The sequence below is a fragment of the Barbus barbus genome (assembly GCF_936440315.1).
Source record: "Barbus barbus genome assembly, chromosome: 44".
NCBI classification, from domain to species: domain Eukaryota; kingdom Metazoa; phylum Chordata; class Actinopteri; order Cypriniformes; family Cyprinidae; genus Barbus; species Barbus barbus.
Window position 1 is genome coordinate 22,326,032 of NC_136722.1, and position 17,384 is coordinate 22,343,415.

Consider the following 17,384-nt stretch of genomic DNA (forward strand, 5'->3'; position numbering starts at 1 on the left):
AAATCGTCTTTTTTATATATAAAAACATACTCTGTTCTCTTAAGACCTTTATTATGAAGAAAAAATTAAAACATACTAACGTTAACTAATAAATAATATTCCTGTTGCTAATTTGTGATTTGTCAAATATTTTTTAAAAGCGATTTAAAGCAAAATGATTGTCCAAACCTCAAACTTACAGCATGCTGAAGGAGTTTTTGATTCCTTTATTAATGACCAACGTCGAATATTACGGTGTCTCATTTAATTTACTTCGCATGAACTCATAGATGCTAAAACATGTCTGCTATAATAGACAAAAATAATCATTTTATAATAAAAACAAAGGATTTATTCCTTTTGAAAGTGAAAGGGTTTTATTAGGGCAAGTCTATCATATCTCCAGAGATTAAGCAAGTTAAACATACAAAAAACATTTAACTTTTTTTCATTTTTATTTTTTTATTAAATATGTAAAAAGCAGGTCAAGTTATTCACAAATAAAATGCAAACATGCAAAACATTTGGGGAATGCATAAGGGGAGATACTGTGAGGGAAATAAAAAGAAAAACAGTCTATTTATAATTATTAACAGTACGTATGTTTACATTCCTTTTCATTGTACACAATAATAAATGACATAAGCGTTGACCTGTGGAGAATATTGACGAGTATCAGGAGATCACGAGAATGCTGTTTTCTGTTCAGAAGACCTGTGCTTTAGAACAACAGTTAACAAAAATCTTCAAGATACATCGTTTTCTTCAGATGAAGGCTGTTACATATAAAGTAAAACATGACACAGAATACGGATTGCACAGTTCAAATGAAATGCTTCCTATTAAACACTGTGATTGGCTTCCACCTCGGTGAAGCTGAGACACATTTAACCAAAAAAAAATAAAAAATAGAGTATATTTCCTTTAACATGGTGAACGATTGAGCTAAGTTTCCAAATGAATCACATGGGTTTATATTACCAGTATGCATTAGGCTATAATGCAAAATTTACCATGGTAACCAATAGTTAATCTTTTGAAGGAACCTATCATGAGGCGATATTTCACAAATGTACCGGTGGCTCTTTGAGCTACTCTTATTGCAATATTTTTAAATTTAATGGTTCAATACGTCACATCTTAAAACATAAAAAAAGATCAATTCTCCTTCATCGGTGCGGTGAGATGAAAACACACCAATAGACTTCAGTTAAAGTAAAAACCGGATGGAGTTGATGTGCATTGGTTGTTATCACGGGCTTCACACGAACAACATTCACCAATTAAGCTGCTGTTGGATGACATGTTCATAATAGATGCAATTAAACAGGGCTTCAAAATGAAAAAACCGTCATGAGTTTGAGGAAATGAACCCAAAAGCAGTTTTCTGACTGAGTGCATGTATGTTCAGGTGTCTGTTTGATTGACAGCTGTTCAGTATTCGTCCTGTGTGTCGTCAGGGACGTCCTCTTCCTGAGCCGGAGCCTCAGGTTCCTCTCCACCGGCCTCCTGCACACACACAGTTGTTTGTTAGTTATTTTTGAGGATCTTGTCACATTAAATAGTCAGGTCTTTTAGAAATCAAACTGAAGAGTACAATGATTTATGACCAATAAGTTGTACATCTATTCAGTACTGAATGACAATTTGAACTAGAGTAGTAGTACGAAGCATGTTAAAAATAACAGGTCATTTAAAAGAAAAAATTGCCTGAACAATTCTAAATGACAGATAGAGGGTTAAAATATAATTATGAAAATTGACCAACATCATAAGTGGACTTCAGGGGAAAAATGCAATGTAAGTGTAGAATATGACCCCTTTTAAGGTGGGAGGGGAAAAAAAAAGAAATAAATAATAAAGCCAGAGCTTTATTATTAAAACAAAAAAGAAAATATTAATAAATAATAATAAAAATAATGCTAATAATAAATGGGATGATGCTTTGTTAAAAGAAGAGCAGAAAAAGTCATTTAAATAAAAATAAATAAATACATAATTGTTTTGGCTTAAAAGAAAAACTGCAGAAAAATTAATTTAAATAGGTTTGATGGAATAAAAGAACATTAAAATAGAAGTAGTAGTGGTAGTAATAATAATAATAATAATAATCTGTGAATAGTTAAGTTTTTATTCAAAGACAAAAAAAGTCGATAAGTATATAAAAAAAAGAGATGTGGCACTAAAATAATTTTTATTAAAAATAAAAAAGTACTATAAATAAATATGAATGAACAGGGCTCTACGCTTAATTTTCTTTTTAGGAGCGCTTGTGCTCCTAATTTAAAAAATATAGGAGCACGGCCAAAAATTTAGGAGCACCTTCAAATCAATAATCAAAAATTCTGATCAAAAATGAACCTTCCCATTACGAGGTGATATTTGACTCAAAGGGATTTACAGGGAATTTTGATTTTACCTTTATAATGGTATTTTCCTAACTTTATTAAAAGTATGTCATCTTTTATGTCAAATTCAAAAAGTTTTTATAATTTCTAATTAAACCAACAGAATAAAAACAAGTAGAATAAGATACCAATCAAATAAAATCAGTTTTAAGGAATACATTTGTACTACAGAGGTGGCACAGAAGAACACACAAGTGGCTTGTAGGTGTATTTTCAGATGTTTAATGAGGCTCAGAGGTTGCATAAGTGCAATTAAATTCATAAATTCATGTTGAGGTTAATGTTTTAAATATACAATTTTGAATGTAGAAATATTAAATGATTTAAATAACAGAAAAGATACTTTAAAAATTCAATTAAAATGTATATTTTATCACTGATTCGTTCGAACGGCTGATTCATTCAGGAATGAAGTACGTGACTTTCTTTATGAATGGGTAATTGAATCATTGACTCACTAGATTCGTTTAAAAACTCAGTTCATTCATAAACGAAACACCGCTGTGTTTGAATGGAGATGCGCAGCGGCTTGGCTGGGACTTTATTTGAAACTATTTTCCTTGATGAAAGAGCAAAATAAGGCAATAGTGTTGTAGTCAGACAATATAAGTCACTTAATATTAACTTCTTGTTTAATGAACCGTTGTATTATATCAATATCACATTTGCACTCTCCCTTAATAATCATTAAAAGCTGTCCCTCATCTTAGTTCATCAAATGCGACTGAAATGGTCGCACTGTAAAGCCCTGATGAATGAATACAGTTTGCTGAAATAGAACTTGAAGCACTAACCTGGTCGTCTGCAGAGTACAGCACCTCCATGAGTCTCTCCACGAAGGGCCCGTTGTCCTGGCCCTGATCCTGACACAGCAGCTCCACCTCTCTCAGCTTCCCAAAGTAGAAATCCCGCTCCTTCTCCACTCCTTCTAGTGCTAGCTTTAATGTATTGAGCTGCAGCAGAGGAGAGACGCAAGAATTACCAATCACATAAAACACTGTAAACAGACAGTATTCTTTTGGTAGACATGCTTCTAAACAACATAATTCTTCATTCAATATATACACTTCCTGATACCATATTTGATTGGTCAAAAAAAGTGAGTTTATCTTGCTTTTATGGTTGGAATTTAAAAAAGAAAAGTGCTAAGTTAACTAGCTTTTAGATCACTAGGTTACCAAAAATGCTTTCTACTGGTCAACCTGTCTGCTCACAGTCTATGATGTCATAAGAACATCTATAAAGATGTCTATTATTTTGTAAGGATGTCTAGGAAGATGCCTATGATGTCATTAGGACATTTAGGAAGACATCTGTGTTTAAAAAATCTAATTGCAATATTTCTGATAATAATTGCAATTTAATGCAATAATAAAAAAAAAAACAGGTTTGTTGTGCTTGTTTGTAGGGCTGCACAATTTGCTTATGCATTACAATTTCTAGTTTTACATAACCTTTTGTGCATTATTGCAATCTTACTATGAAAAAACAAGAGCATGGATGCACATTAATTAACACATATTTGCTTAATATTTGGCTACTCTTATGGTAGTACCTCTAATATCAAGGCCTAATGTCCAATTTAACACATCCTCTGTGGTGGCACACAAACCATGACACGAAATGGGCTGATGGCATAAAATTAGCCAAGTTCAAGGGATAATTTAAAAAAAACACGTACTGTATAAACATTTTTTTTTAAAAAGTGTTTAAAATTTGGCTTTTGTTAGGGCAGTATGCCATATTTCAAGGCCTTAAATCTCTTTAACACATACTTTGTGGAGGAGAAACCACACCGCAAAATGGGCTGATGGCAAAATAGGTGGCTCAGTGTGCATTGTCCTATATGCCAAAGTTCTCGTGCGCACATAAAAGTCTGTATATATTTTTATTTTTGCAATGGTCCTTAAGGCTATGTAGTAAGGTGCTAAGAATATAATGTGAAAAAACCCAAAATGTTTATAACCTGCACTTTTGCATAATGAAAAAGTGTACCTTGAATTCATTGTCATATTTTGACTTTGACTTCTTGTACAATAAATGTATTTTCAATAAATTCTTAATGTTCTATTATAAAAAACCAAATAGGGGCAAAAGTCTGGAAACACAAATACTTATTTTTTCCATACTTTTCCAGACCAGGAAAAACACTTAAATCAAATTCCATACTTTTCCCCTACTTTTCCAAACCCCGTAGGAACCCTGATTTGAGAAAAATAATAATATTTCTAATTTCATTTTACATTACACAACCATCAATAGTACCATATGTAGCAAAAATAAGCCAATATATGATTATAAAAGTCAATTGTTTTTAAACTCTTTTTTTAAAGATAAACTCAATTATGTTCAATTTCTCAAAAAAAAAAAAAAAAAAAAATTAATATAATTTTGCATCTCAAGTAAATGCATCTTGATTTAAAAGATATTCAGATCTTTATATTGGAAAACAAGAAAAAAAAAACTGACAAACATATCATTTTTTTTATATTTAATGTCATAACGTTAGAATTTAAGACTTTCTGCTCAAATTTAAGATCTTTTAAAAGCTTATTTTGTTAATTAAGACTTTTTAAGACTTTAAGACCTTCAGAAACCCCAGTATTCTAAAATGCTCTACTAATAAATTATTTCATGGTTTTGTTCAGCATTTATGTTCTTGACAGCTCGTCTATTTAAAGATTTGAGTAGCGTTAAAAGCGTTAGGCATGTCCACCTGTTCGTTTAGTTGTGTTACTTGGGCTTCCAGCTCCTTCTCTCCTTTAGCGGGTGTCGCTGACATCACAGGGATCTTTTTGGCAGAGGAGGGTCGGGAGGTGGAGGTGGAGGTGGAGGTGGAGGATTTAGGGGTTGAACTGGTTGATCTAGTAGCTCCTGCACACAAGTTAGCGGATGCCATGATGCAATTTAGTAGATGCCAAATGCCAGTTGATTAATGTTGATTATAAATAAACAATGTGACAACAGACCTGCGGTGGGAGAGCTGGCGGCATGGATGGATTTCTTTGGCAGGTTGAAGATCTGCTCGCCGGGATCTGGAGGGGGAATGGCATCCTGGCCCTGTCTGGCCTGCACCGGGTCGTACTCCTTCCCGTCGTAGTTGGCGTCAAAGAACTTCTTGAACCACTGAATGAAGTCCAGGTTGTCTTGAAACCGTCCCTTGACGAGCTTCTCTACAGGGATGATCTAAGAGGAAAGGAAATGTGAAGAAATTACATTACACAGATAACTTTGCACAACAAATACAGATTTATGTTCAATTATGGGTTCACAAAGTGGTGTCAAATTTAAAAATTATTTTAAAATAAAAACAATAAATGTAACGGTAACGGTAAATGTAGAAAATATTGAATTTGTTTATCTGCATGTCATGTGACCGTTAATTGAAAAAGAACTGCAAATACATGAAGGTGTTATTAAATTATTAAAATATAAATTTCAAATCTCAAGTAAACTTCATGTAACAATTTCAGAAATTACAGGTCAAAGGGGTTCAGCTGACAAAAAAAAATAATAATTTATGAATCCCTGCATTAATTTAACTTAAATGATTATTTAAAATGATACATGTGATGTTTCATTGCATGCATTAAGAAAGTCTCCATCTGTCAGATATCACTAAAATAAGTGTCCTAAGAAACCTCTGACTGCCTAGAATTTAAAAAAATTATGTAAATGTAAAAAAATTAAAATATTGTTGCCCAATCATGCTGCTGCTTCTAGCAAATCAGAAACACTTTCTGCATGTCAATCTTTTTGCAAATTTGTTTTTTTTTCTTAAATGTCTTTGGAGGGTATGTGGTTGAAAACTGGTTGTAATTATTTACAGTTTGAGGCACAATAACTGGATATATGCATTAGGTTTTACAAAACAACATCATTTTATAAAACAACAAATATGGAACATTTTTAAAAAGGATCAAATAAATTACAAGACTAAACACTTTAAATTTTCAATTTATTTATTTTATTTTTTTGCATTAAATAGTAAATATATTTAATGAAAGTATAAAATTACTACAACTATGATAGTAAATTATTTTATTATTTACTATTAATGTTAACATCATTTACTACACGTTTCAAACTAATTTAAATTTTTCATTAAATTTTAAGTTTTTGCCATCAAGAAAGCAACAACAGCTGCACTGTAAAGATTTTTTTTTTTTTTTTTTTTTTAAATTGTCAGATTATTTTAGTATGTTTACAAGAAAATCTTAGTCTTTTTATTTCAAAATTTCACATTTAATTCAATGTGACACTTGAAATTGCTAGTTAATTACACTATTAATTACAGAGTAAAAAGAAATACAGATATTTCAAGTGTGGAAATTACACATGCATTATAACTATACAAGAAACTATAAAGCAGCCCTAAATTTATGAACACTATTTTAGCAGTATGTGTTCAATAAGTATTTTTCCCATTCATTTTCTCCATAGGCTTAACGGGACAAGAGCTAGTATGTGAATAACAGAATTAAATCAGTCTGGGGTTTTGAGATCTTTATCGTCAGACAAATCCACTACTGTTCTTCATGCTAAAATGTACTTATCTATAATGATTGTGAGAGGGATTTAATTTCTAATCATATTTTCAGTGGTTATAGTGAAAGCATGATTGAAAGTCCCTCCCATTCGTCTCACCTTATCAACATTCATCCTCTTGAAGGAGGCCTGCAGGAGTTTGAAGTTGTGGATGTATTCATGCTCCAACTTGGCCTGGAATTTCACCTTCTTAAGACTGATGCAGCCGGGAAACAGCATGTCCATGAACTGACAGTACGCTGCTCCTGCAAAGAGACGCACAGAACATTCGCTGGGTGAAAAAGGTTTCGTGAGGACATTATTTACAAATCATTCTGCTTCTCTAAGATCTCCACCACTTTCTACAAGATTTAGTTTCAGTCTCAGGTTCATCTAAGTGTCCAAGTTACACTGCAGTAAACTTTCTCTGCCCAATCAGAAGAAATAAAACAAGGGCACTTAAAGGGAGATCCATTTGACTCCAAGGATGTAATTTAAAATGCCATGCAAATCAATGTCTTCTGCCTGTCTAGGTAGACCTGGAGCCGTTCCAGTGGATATTCAGTGTCTCAGAGATCTTTAAATACCTCTGGCCTGACCTGTGCTTATGCTGAACTAAATTAAGGACTTGATGTCCGATGTGATGTCATAATGCTAAAGCACAGAAGTGTTGTTTATGCCGTTGGAATGCAGTATTAATAGATGCACGAAACTCGCACACTGAGACTTTCATGTGCACTTTTATACGAAATTGATGTACACACAGTCAGTTATGTTTTCAGAGCAGGACAAAACATCTGATATATCGAAATAAATCTGTGCATTAGTCTGAATGCAGCCTTTTAAAGCTGCCACTGGCTATGATCTCATCAGTAATAATCAAATGGCAATAATTCTGAGGAAAAAAGAAAAACCCATAACTATTGTCTGTAAACTTTCTGATACTTAAATAACACTTTTTTTTAAATAAGTAATTGTTTTAAAAAGTAGTCTGCTTATATAACAATAAAAAAAGTTATTTTTGCACAAAAAAATTTTTTTATTTAAAATTGATATGAAAATGTAGCCATGTGCAGTAATATTGAAAACAGAATGTGATGCATCGTGATATTGAGTTGATGATAATCGTAATTGAATTGAATCACACTTGATTCACACCCCTACTTTTAAGATGGCAGTACTGACACACAGAGATTCCAACTATAAACAAAAAGCATAGAAACTCCAATTTTGGTTAAGATGTAAAGTTGTAAAGATGTATTTATTTTGCACAGCAGAAGAATTAATTGAGGGGAAAAAATGTAGATCAAGAATCGTTTTGGAATCGGATCGTGACTCCCAGAATCGGATCGGATCGTTAAGTGCCTGAAGATTCCCACCCCTACTTAATCACAGCAGGGTCAATAATAACGCAGTTATTTCAGATTAAATTAAATACAAATGTTTGAGAGCTTGACGAAAGAAACTAAACGGGTAGTTGGCAAATAACATAATTTTTGATTAAAACTGATTAATGAAAACGTAATATAGCTGTTTAGCAGTTCATTTAAACAATCCTGTGGTGTGAAAAAAGTAATTGCATGCCTAGTAATTATACAAAATAAATAGATTTTGATGAAATATAGCTTGACACATTGCGCATAATGCAAAAAAACTATTATTAGATGATTTAAAGCTATACTTGTTTTTAGTTCTAGTTTAATTTCATCCCAGTTTAATGGGATTAACTCCGTTCCCAGGTTCATAATTCATGACTGTGTTACCTAAAGCAGCTGAGAATTCACAACAGCTTTACTGACTGCATTGATTTACACAAACGCTTACAAGGTAGCAGCCGCCCTACAGCAGCGCAGACAAGCACTAACAAAACGCCTCCGTGTAAATCCTCTGGGATTACTGCTCTTTGTGTCTAATGAGTGTCAGCGGTGGTTTAAGTTGGGAGGTTCACATACCTGATGACAGCTGCTCCACTTTAGTGTAGTTTAGACAGACCAGATCGTTCACCCAGGCTGTGATGTCATGCCTGCTCATAGTCTCCTGGGTGATTGAGGTAGAATAAACGTTGACCGCCATCCCCCAGCTGTGGACGAGACACAGACATCAGCTTCATCGTAATCATGTACAGATGCATTGAAGGACAGCTCAAAGTCTGAATGACACTATCAGCTCTGGTATTGACTTGTCAGTCTGAGCAATGCATGCATACTTTAACAACGATGTGTACCAAGTCTTAAGTCATTCTCTTGGAGTACTTACTATAATATGTGACCCTGGACCACAAAACCAGTCATAAGGGACAATTTTTCAAAATTGAGATTTATACATCATCTAAAAGCTGAATCATCTAGCTTTGCATTGATGTACGGGGTTGTTGTGTTAAGACAATATGTGGCCGAGATACAACTATTTAAAAATCTGGAATCTGAGGGTGCAAAAAAAAAAAAAAATCAAAATATTGATAAAAAGTTGTCCAAATTAATTTCTTAGCAATGCATATTACTAATAAAAAAATAAGTTTTGATATATTTACGGTAGGAAATGTACAAAATATCTTCATGGAACATGATCTTTACTTAATGTCCTAATGATTTTTAGCATAAAAGAAAAATCAATCATTTTGACCCATACAATGTATTTTTGGCTATTGCTACAAATATACCCCAGCGACTTATGACTGGTTTTGTGCTCCAGGGTCACATATGATGTTTTGGAATGAAAAATATGAAACTGTGCAATAACAATGCTTTTCTAAGAGTTTTAGTAACTAAACTGAGGTAGACTAAACTGGGACAACAAAAGGCCATCTGTTGTTGAATTTATACACTTTAAAGGAATAGTAGATCCAAAAATGAAAAACTGCTGAACATGTCCTCACCCTCAGCCCATCCAAGATGTAGATGAGTTTGTTTCTTCATCAGATTTGGAGAAATTTAGCATTACGTCACTTGCTCACCAATGGATGCTCTGCAGTGAATGGGTGCCGTCAGAATGATAAAAGTCCAAACAGCTGATAAAAACATCACAATAATCCACAACACTCCCGTCCATCAGTTAACGTCTTGTGAAAACAAAAAGCTTTCAGTTTGCAAAAAAACAAATCTATTATTAAGATTTTTTTAACTTGCTTTCAGATAAAATATGAGTCCTCTACCCATAATATTGCTATTTCCGGTGAAAAAAAAATCTTCTGGTCTAAATCAAGAGAGAAATATGCACCGTTTACAAGCAAAAACAGTTGTAAACGAGTATGTCGGTGGATTTTGATGTGAGAGGACAACAGGGGATTTCCACTTCCTTTTTCCAATGGCAGAACTGTTTGAACTTGTATTCTGGCCATAAGCGACGGTTTAGAGTTTTAATGTCTTAATGATTTGATTAAGGATTTTTTCTTATAAACACGCAGCTTTTAGCTTTTAAAAGGCATTAACTGATGGACTGGAGTGGTGTGGATTATTGTGATGTTTTTATCAGCTGTTTGGACTCTCATTCCGACGGCACCCATTCACTGCATAGGATCCATTGGTGAGTAAGTGATGTAATGCTAAATTTCTTCAAATCTTTTCCCATGAAGAAAAAAGCTCAACTACATCTTGAACAGACTGAGGGTAAATAAATTTTCAACAGATTTGGGACTATTCCTTTAAGAGCTCTAAACATTTTCTGCTATCTAGGGTTGCATGTTTTGCCCATAAACACTGTGTAACATGATCCTAATGTAAACTAGGTAATCACCAAGTAAATATCAAGATATACAGAGCACTCCACAATGTTAAATAGAAGCTTTTGAGCTTTGTTTGTTCTCATACAGAATTGTAAGATTACCCACTGTCTATCCTCTTTTTTTTTTTTTTTTTACTCCAAACAAAACAAGGGAAAAAAAATCTAAGGAAAAAAAAGTTAGGCATATAAATAAACAAGTGAAGTACTTTTTAAATGTATGCACAAATACAGTAATTTTCCATCACATAATAGCATTTGATGTCAAACCACACTGACTATACATTTGCATCAGACAAAAAAAGACTTTGATTAGGAGGTTTATTTGTCCTCTACTGAAACTCACGTCCTTGAAAAGCTGCTGATGTGACGATAGATTTGAAACACATCTCCGTTTGGCACAAAACACAGTTTGATTGGGTGGATAGTTTCTGACATGATATAAGCTGATCATTATTTTCACGCTATGACTGATAACCAAAATATGACCAATATTAAAAGTGCTATTTTGTCTAAAAATAAGTAAAAACAAATTTAAATCAATAGTACCAAATCAAAAGTTGTAATGCTTACAATATTTTAGGCATCACAACATTATAGCATACAGTATGAAATATTGATTGTTTATTTATAGAAAGTTGAAGAGTGGGACCTCTAACATACCAAGTTCATGCTAGCAATAATTATCTAGAAAAAAAAGGCAGAAACATATATATTTTTTTAAAGATATCTCCCTGAAATATAATCCCTGTTACAAACCGATTATTAAAAAAAAAAAAAAATAATAATAATAATAAAAACTATAAATTGAGCTTTTGTGCCACACTCTGACAAGTATAACAGCAATGCTGTCCACAACAGTTATTAAAAGGGCACAATTACTCATATGAACATATCAAAGATCATCTCAATTTACATGTATTAAATTAACCTAATTCAATCAACTGACCGAAGCCAGTTTCAGATCACTGCCAATAGAAAGATCCACCACATCAATCCCATTCTCCTTAATTTCCCAGTGCACCATCATATGAATAATGAAGCGAATCCCTCAAGAAAACCCACAACTCTTATATAAGATTTCTTTAAACTTCGTCCATGATGACAAATCCTCCTCCCTATTAATTTCTCATGACTTTAATAAGCTTAAACACACTGTATTTCCAGACATTAGTGCTGTTGTGCTTAAAGAGCAGATTTATCTAAATTTAGCAGGAAAGATAAACAGTTTAGTGAGATGCTGGAATGAAGGGGGGAGGAAAAAAATTCAGAGGAGCCAACAAATCAGTGTCAACAAAAGCAATCAGTCTAAAACATGTTTATAGACCAGTAAAGCACATGCAATCATATTTTTACCCATGCACGAGATATTACGCAGTATTAGGCACGATATGCACGCAGTAACAAAAGATTTGAGCAGATTTTGGGGATAGGATGGAATGAATTACATTACGCAATGGCTGACTGCTTAGTGAACATAAGGCCATGCTCTGTCAAAACCTGGGAAAGCACCCTGTCAGCGCACATCCCGACATGCATCCATCTCAAATCATATGCATAACGGCTGAGAAAATGCCCAAAAGCTTGAACGCATTCACTAAAGAGCGTTTAACATGGTTTTTTGTGATTGCACCATCGGGGAAACGCCATAGCTGGCTCAGGAAAAGCCCCACCGTTAGATATCACGCAGCCATAATGGGAGTTTAGGGTTCCCAGAGCGAGTGCATTGGGAGAGCATGGATTGAAACGTATAATCTTGATATTTTCGGCTAAATGCATTGATTGTAGGTTGCTAAAAGCGGAGGTTTCTTTGTAAAGCGGCCGGCGGATGGTAATGGCAGTGGTGTACCTGTAGGCGCGCTCTCCACGCACTGTGTTCTTTCTGTAGGGAATGATGTTGGTGCCGTCGCTGTCCGGAATGATGTCGTTGTTGTTCTCTCCATTGGGGGACAGAGCTTGGGTCGGACCGGGCATTTGGCTCTGTGAAATACTCGAACGGACGAGGAAAGGGACGTCGGGGCTTTTCCCTGCCGCCTGCCTGCTTGTTCTCAGTATAAATCCCGTGCGTAAGAGAGAGTGTGTGTGTGTGAGTGTGTGTGTGCATATGGATGTGTATCTTCCGCTCAACAGCGACCGCACCGGTGAGTCACGGAACTACAGTCATGTGACTCTGGGAGGGGTGCTTCAGATTTGAGCCAGAGGAACTTTGCCTCTTCCTAAATACGTCATTATATACTATATATGATGCATTATTTATAGGATTATACCTTTGGGTTCCCCCGTCCTCATAAGACCCGGGACCTGTACCATGAAGCCGGATTAGCTGGCTAGCCAGGTAAATTTCAGTTTAGTTTGCACCAATCCTGGGTTTTCGGTACCATGCAGGTGGCTTGGCTTTTAGCTGCGTTCATTGCCATAGTATCTTACCTGCTCCAGGGCAGGTTATGTTCTGAGTTAGAGATCTCAAACTGAAATTGGACCAATCAGATGTGAGCAAAGTGACACGTCTGACACAAAAAAGTCAGTCCCCCAGTTTCTCTTGCCCCAAATTAAAGGTCACTAGTCCTAAAATAAAGAGTTAGGAGTTATTCTATATGATTTATATTATTATTAATCCATTACACACAAGAAATTTTAGTTTAACAGTTATTATAAATAATTTACTTGAAATGAATGTTAATAGATTGTATGTAATATAAATATAACCTTACATGTCCGAGTCTATATCGCTGTATATTTCCAACTATATAAACTAACTTAAGTTTCACTTGTGACTGCACTGATAAAGCAACATCATTTCTTTTATTTGTCCTCTTTCATGAACAAGTACTTTTTTCATTGTAAATGCATTTAAATTCATCATATTCTTCACTCTCTTAACCTTTAGCAAAACCTTTAACCAAGGCTAGGATTGTGATGCTCCACAAACTCAGGATCAAAGGTCAACAGCAAAAGAAGTGTCTTTTAAACTGATCCACAGGTTTTATCCTGTAAAGAAATTTATACAAAAGTTCAGAGCTGATGTAGAGCTATCATGCTCTTTTTGTTTGAATGCTGATTATTTTGGTCATGTAAATATACTCAGGAGTTTTGGTATGATATTGGTGCTTTTGTTAAGGTGAAGCTTTTCCTAGAATTTTCTATACAGATGAGAAATATTATATTTGGGTATTTTGACTCAGACCCCACAAAAGAAAATATTTGTTTTGATTATAAATTTAATTCTTTTTTAAGCAAATTTTATGTCCATAAATGCAAATTCTCAAATTGTAAACCTGTCTTTGTGGTCTTTTTAAGAGACATGGAGAATGATATTAATCTGATTTCAGTGTCTAATAGAAAGCTGTGAAGAATTTGCTTAAAGTTCTCATGTAAGGAATCTTATGTGAAACAATGCCATTGTTATTGCATTTGTTATTATTATTATTTTTATTTATTTATTTTAAATTATTATTTTTCCTTTATTTATTTTCTGTGTTTTTTACTGTTTTATTTTTGTTGTTGTCTGTTCAAGTGTTATATGGATATTCTGTATTTTGTATGTTCTTGTTTTCAGCAATATAAAAAAAAAAAGGCAAAAAAAAGCCTGAGTTGACAAAGAAAGTTGATGATCAGCATTATGGTACCAACAAAGCCAGATTGGAGTGGTTTTGCTCATCTACCATCATGGTACAGGCCCCCGGGAAAAAGTTCCCAGGTTTCTCTTCCTAAAGACAGACCTGCATCTCAGCCTCAAATTGTTCAAATGTTTTTATTTTGATGTGCATTTTTTTCCATACTAGTTAATGCATGGGGAAAAATTGTGTATTAAAGATTCATAATTCTGTTATTGACAAAGGCATTCTAATATATGGCTAAAGTTTTTATTTACTGCAAAATATAAATTAATCTGCTCTTTATGCACAACTAATGTCTGAAAATGCATGCAACAGTGCATGTTTAACCTTATTATCGTCATCAGGAAGACAAAATAGATCAAATGACAACATTAATAGTTATAAAAATGCACACCAAATCAGCATATTAGATTTGATTTCTGAAGAATGATGCTGACAATACAGTTTTGCATCACAGGAATATATAACATTTTAAATTATATTCAAATAAAAAACAAATATTTGAAATTTTAATAGTATTTCACAATATTACTGTTTTATCAAATAAATGCAGCTTTGGTGTGCATAAGAGACTATATATAGGCCTAAATATTTCATAATACAAATGGTAAATTATGATAAAATTATAGGCTGTAAAATACAATATAATTTCAGTACTTTTCAGATTCTAGATATCTGGGTCTATATGTGACGAGGCCCGTGGCTCATTATTCTTCACTGTATTGCAAAGAGCGCTGTGATTTAATTTATTACATATACACATTACACAAAGTTTAGATAAGGCGCTTGTTAATGTATGTTGTATGACATCTTTACAATGCGGTCTCTCCAACCAATCAAATCTATGGTTTTTAGAGTCAAAACAGAGATAAATTATCTAAATGGTCTGCCGGGTCATGAGCAAATGTCTCAAAGTGATGAATGAAGATATCATACCTTTACAAGTGGAAAAACATTAGTGAGGTTATTTCAAGTTTTCTAATGCTCCAGCATACACCAAAACTAACTTTATGAGATTTGTCTTCAGTTTAAATTTTACAGAATGCTTATGGAAAATGATCACATGTAAATTTATGCCATTTCACCATTCCTGATGTGATCAACAAGATGGCATCTTATAGGAAAATATCTGTTGATGTTATTTATACTGGTTGAATTAGGATTTAAAATGATGACGAGCTTAATCTAATAAATATGAGACGTTCAAATGAACAAGTTTGGTTGTAGCAAACCTCACTGCAGCACTCCACTGAGCCTAAATATGACTGACAGAGTTCATATCTACAAATAATTCAATAGTCAAATAGATAGTAAAAGTTGGTGACTGAGGTGCTCCATACATTGAACACATGCTCCTACCGCTATAAATCTGGTCATAAATAAACAGCCAGCGGAGAATGTTAAGTCATACATCTATTATTTAAGAGCAATACTAAAGATGAGTCTTATATTAATGGTTGAGTTTTCAATGGCTTATACTGAGTTCAGAGTGCCTGACAGATGAAATAATACTGATGAAGAGATATGCTAATAATGCTGTTTAATTATAAGATGAAATCAAATAAACATTTATTTTACACACCCTATAAATTAAATATTTTTGACCAAATTTAATTTATAGTGTGTGATAAATTATATATATATGTATGCTAATCAGTGAGAATGATAATTGGCCAGTAATCTCAAAATGGCTAATTAATCATCTTGGACGATATACCAATCAATACTATATCATAATACTAAAGAACATTGGTCAGCAAAATAAATACAGTTAAGTGCATACACAGAGGGGTCTAACCACATTTTTTGACTATTTTTAAATTTTCTCTATTTAAACCTGAAAATACTGTAAGCGGGACATTTTAGGATTTAGAGAGCATAGAAAAGTGGTGATGTAAAATGAACAAGAAATATTCTCCTTTTCACATTTTCTACTACTGTAGCCACTAATCGTATTAAATCAAAATCAAAATTAGTGCCATTAATCATGTGACTCTTAGTACAGACTTTTTTGCTTCCATTCTTCTCAGTCAAAATCAGAACAACTCAGAACCGCGATATATAAACTCGCAATTGCAAGAAAAAGTCAGAATTGTGACGTAATTCAAAAATTCTGAGATAAAAAGTCAGAATTTTGAGATTTCAACACAGAATTCTGAGAAAAAAAAGATATATGCAAAATATAAACTTGGAATTGTGAGTAAAAAGAGTCAGTTTATATCTTACAATTCTGACTTTTTTCTCAAGTTGTCCAAATTATGAGATAAAAAGTCACAATTAACTTTTTTATTTTTTATTCTCTTTGAGAAAATTATCAACAGATCTTCATGCAGCTCAAGTGCTGCTGCATTTTTTATTATTTTTTTTTGTCTTGAATAGAAATTAATGCAAAATATGCATTGCAACTAGTGATCTCAGACATTTAGGTCTTCTGAACCAGCACTAGAATATTAAACATGCGGTCATTGAGCTATTTCAATTGCACCAGGCTGTTCAATTGTCTTTTGTTGGCTTGTTTCGTCTCTCAAAGTGGCTTTGCAGTCAACCTTTCACTTATTCGTGCAATTACGTTCAACATATGGACTAAATATCTAACATCAATGTTAAAGTTGCACCTTGCAACCTAACCCACTTATAATGCATTTCTAGAAAAACAGGAAGTGTGCTTAGAAAATTAACAACTTCATGTTAATTACAAAAGAAAAAAGAAAACAACACGAATGTGTCAGTAATATTATGCATTTATTAACCACGCCATCGTAAAACATAAAAAGTGACAGGTTAGGGTTAGGATCATGAGACTATCAACAGCTAACTGCCTGCATGATCTTTTAATGACCAAATTAAACATAAAGCAATGGTTTCCCATAGGCTCGGTCCTGCCAGAGCAAAACCAAACCTCTCTATTAACAAATCACATTAATAGTTTAAATACAACACCTGATATAAACTCGACTCACCCGTGAACTCAACAGTAAATCCGACCAAACCAGCTGCGCTTCTCGGTTCGCACCCCACCCTCCAGCGCCGCCGCTGATTGGCGGACGCGCGTTCATTCTTCCCGCTGATTGGTTGACAGATAGAAAGGCCGTTGTTTTATTCATCGGCCTTTCCTTCTGTTCAGATGAATGGCTGA

General features: G+C 33.7%; 1 protein-coding gene across 2 annotated transcripts; it reads right to left on the reverse strand.

Annotated features, from left to right (window-relative positions):
• Positions 1-335: 335 nt before the first annotated feature.
• On the reverse strand, positions 336-17,264 carry LOC306863015 (microtubule-associated protein RP/EB family member 2-like). Of its 2 annotated transcripts, none has more exons than XM_079406152.1 (7): positions 12,481-12,743; positions 8,867-8,994; positions 7,035-7,180; positions 5,357-5,573; positions 5,104-5,261; positions 3,182-3,340; positions 336-1,488 (listed from the first exon to the last, which is right to left on the reverse strand). In XM_079406152.1, the coding sequence occupies exons 1-7, from the start codon at positions 12,603-12,605 to the stop codon at positions 1,414-1,416; spliced, it is 1,008 nt and encodes a 335-aa protein (XP_079262278.1). In that variant the 5' UTR covers positions 12,606-12,743; the 3' UTR covers positions 336-1,413. The 2 variants fall into 2 exon arrangements, with proteins under 2 accessions (XP_079262278.1, XP_079262279.1); XM_079406153.1 differs by lacking the exon at positions 12,481-12,743 and adding an exon at positions 17,209-17,264 and having other exon boundaries at positions 342-1,488.
• Between the last annotated feature and the right edge of the window lie 120 nt (positions 17,265-17,384).

Excerpts from the sequence above, each read along its gene's own strand:
- LOC306863015 (XM_079406152.1), bottom strand. The coding sequence starts at position 12,605 with ATGCCCGGTCCGACCCAAGCTCTGTCCCCCAATGGAGAGAACAACAAC. Across the intron at positions 8,995-12,480 it reads CGTGGAGAGCGCGCCTACAG|CTGGGGGATGGCGGTCAACG; the intron begins GTACACCACTGC and ends TCTCGTCCACAG. Across the intron at positions 5,574-7,034 it reads AGAGGATGAATGTTGATAAG|ATCATCCCTGTAGAGAAGCT; the intron begins GTGAGACGAATG and ends CTTTCCTCTTAG.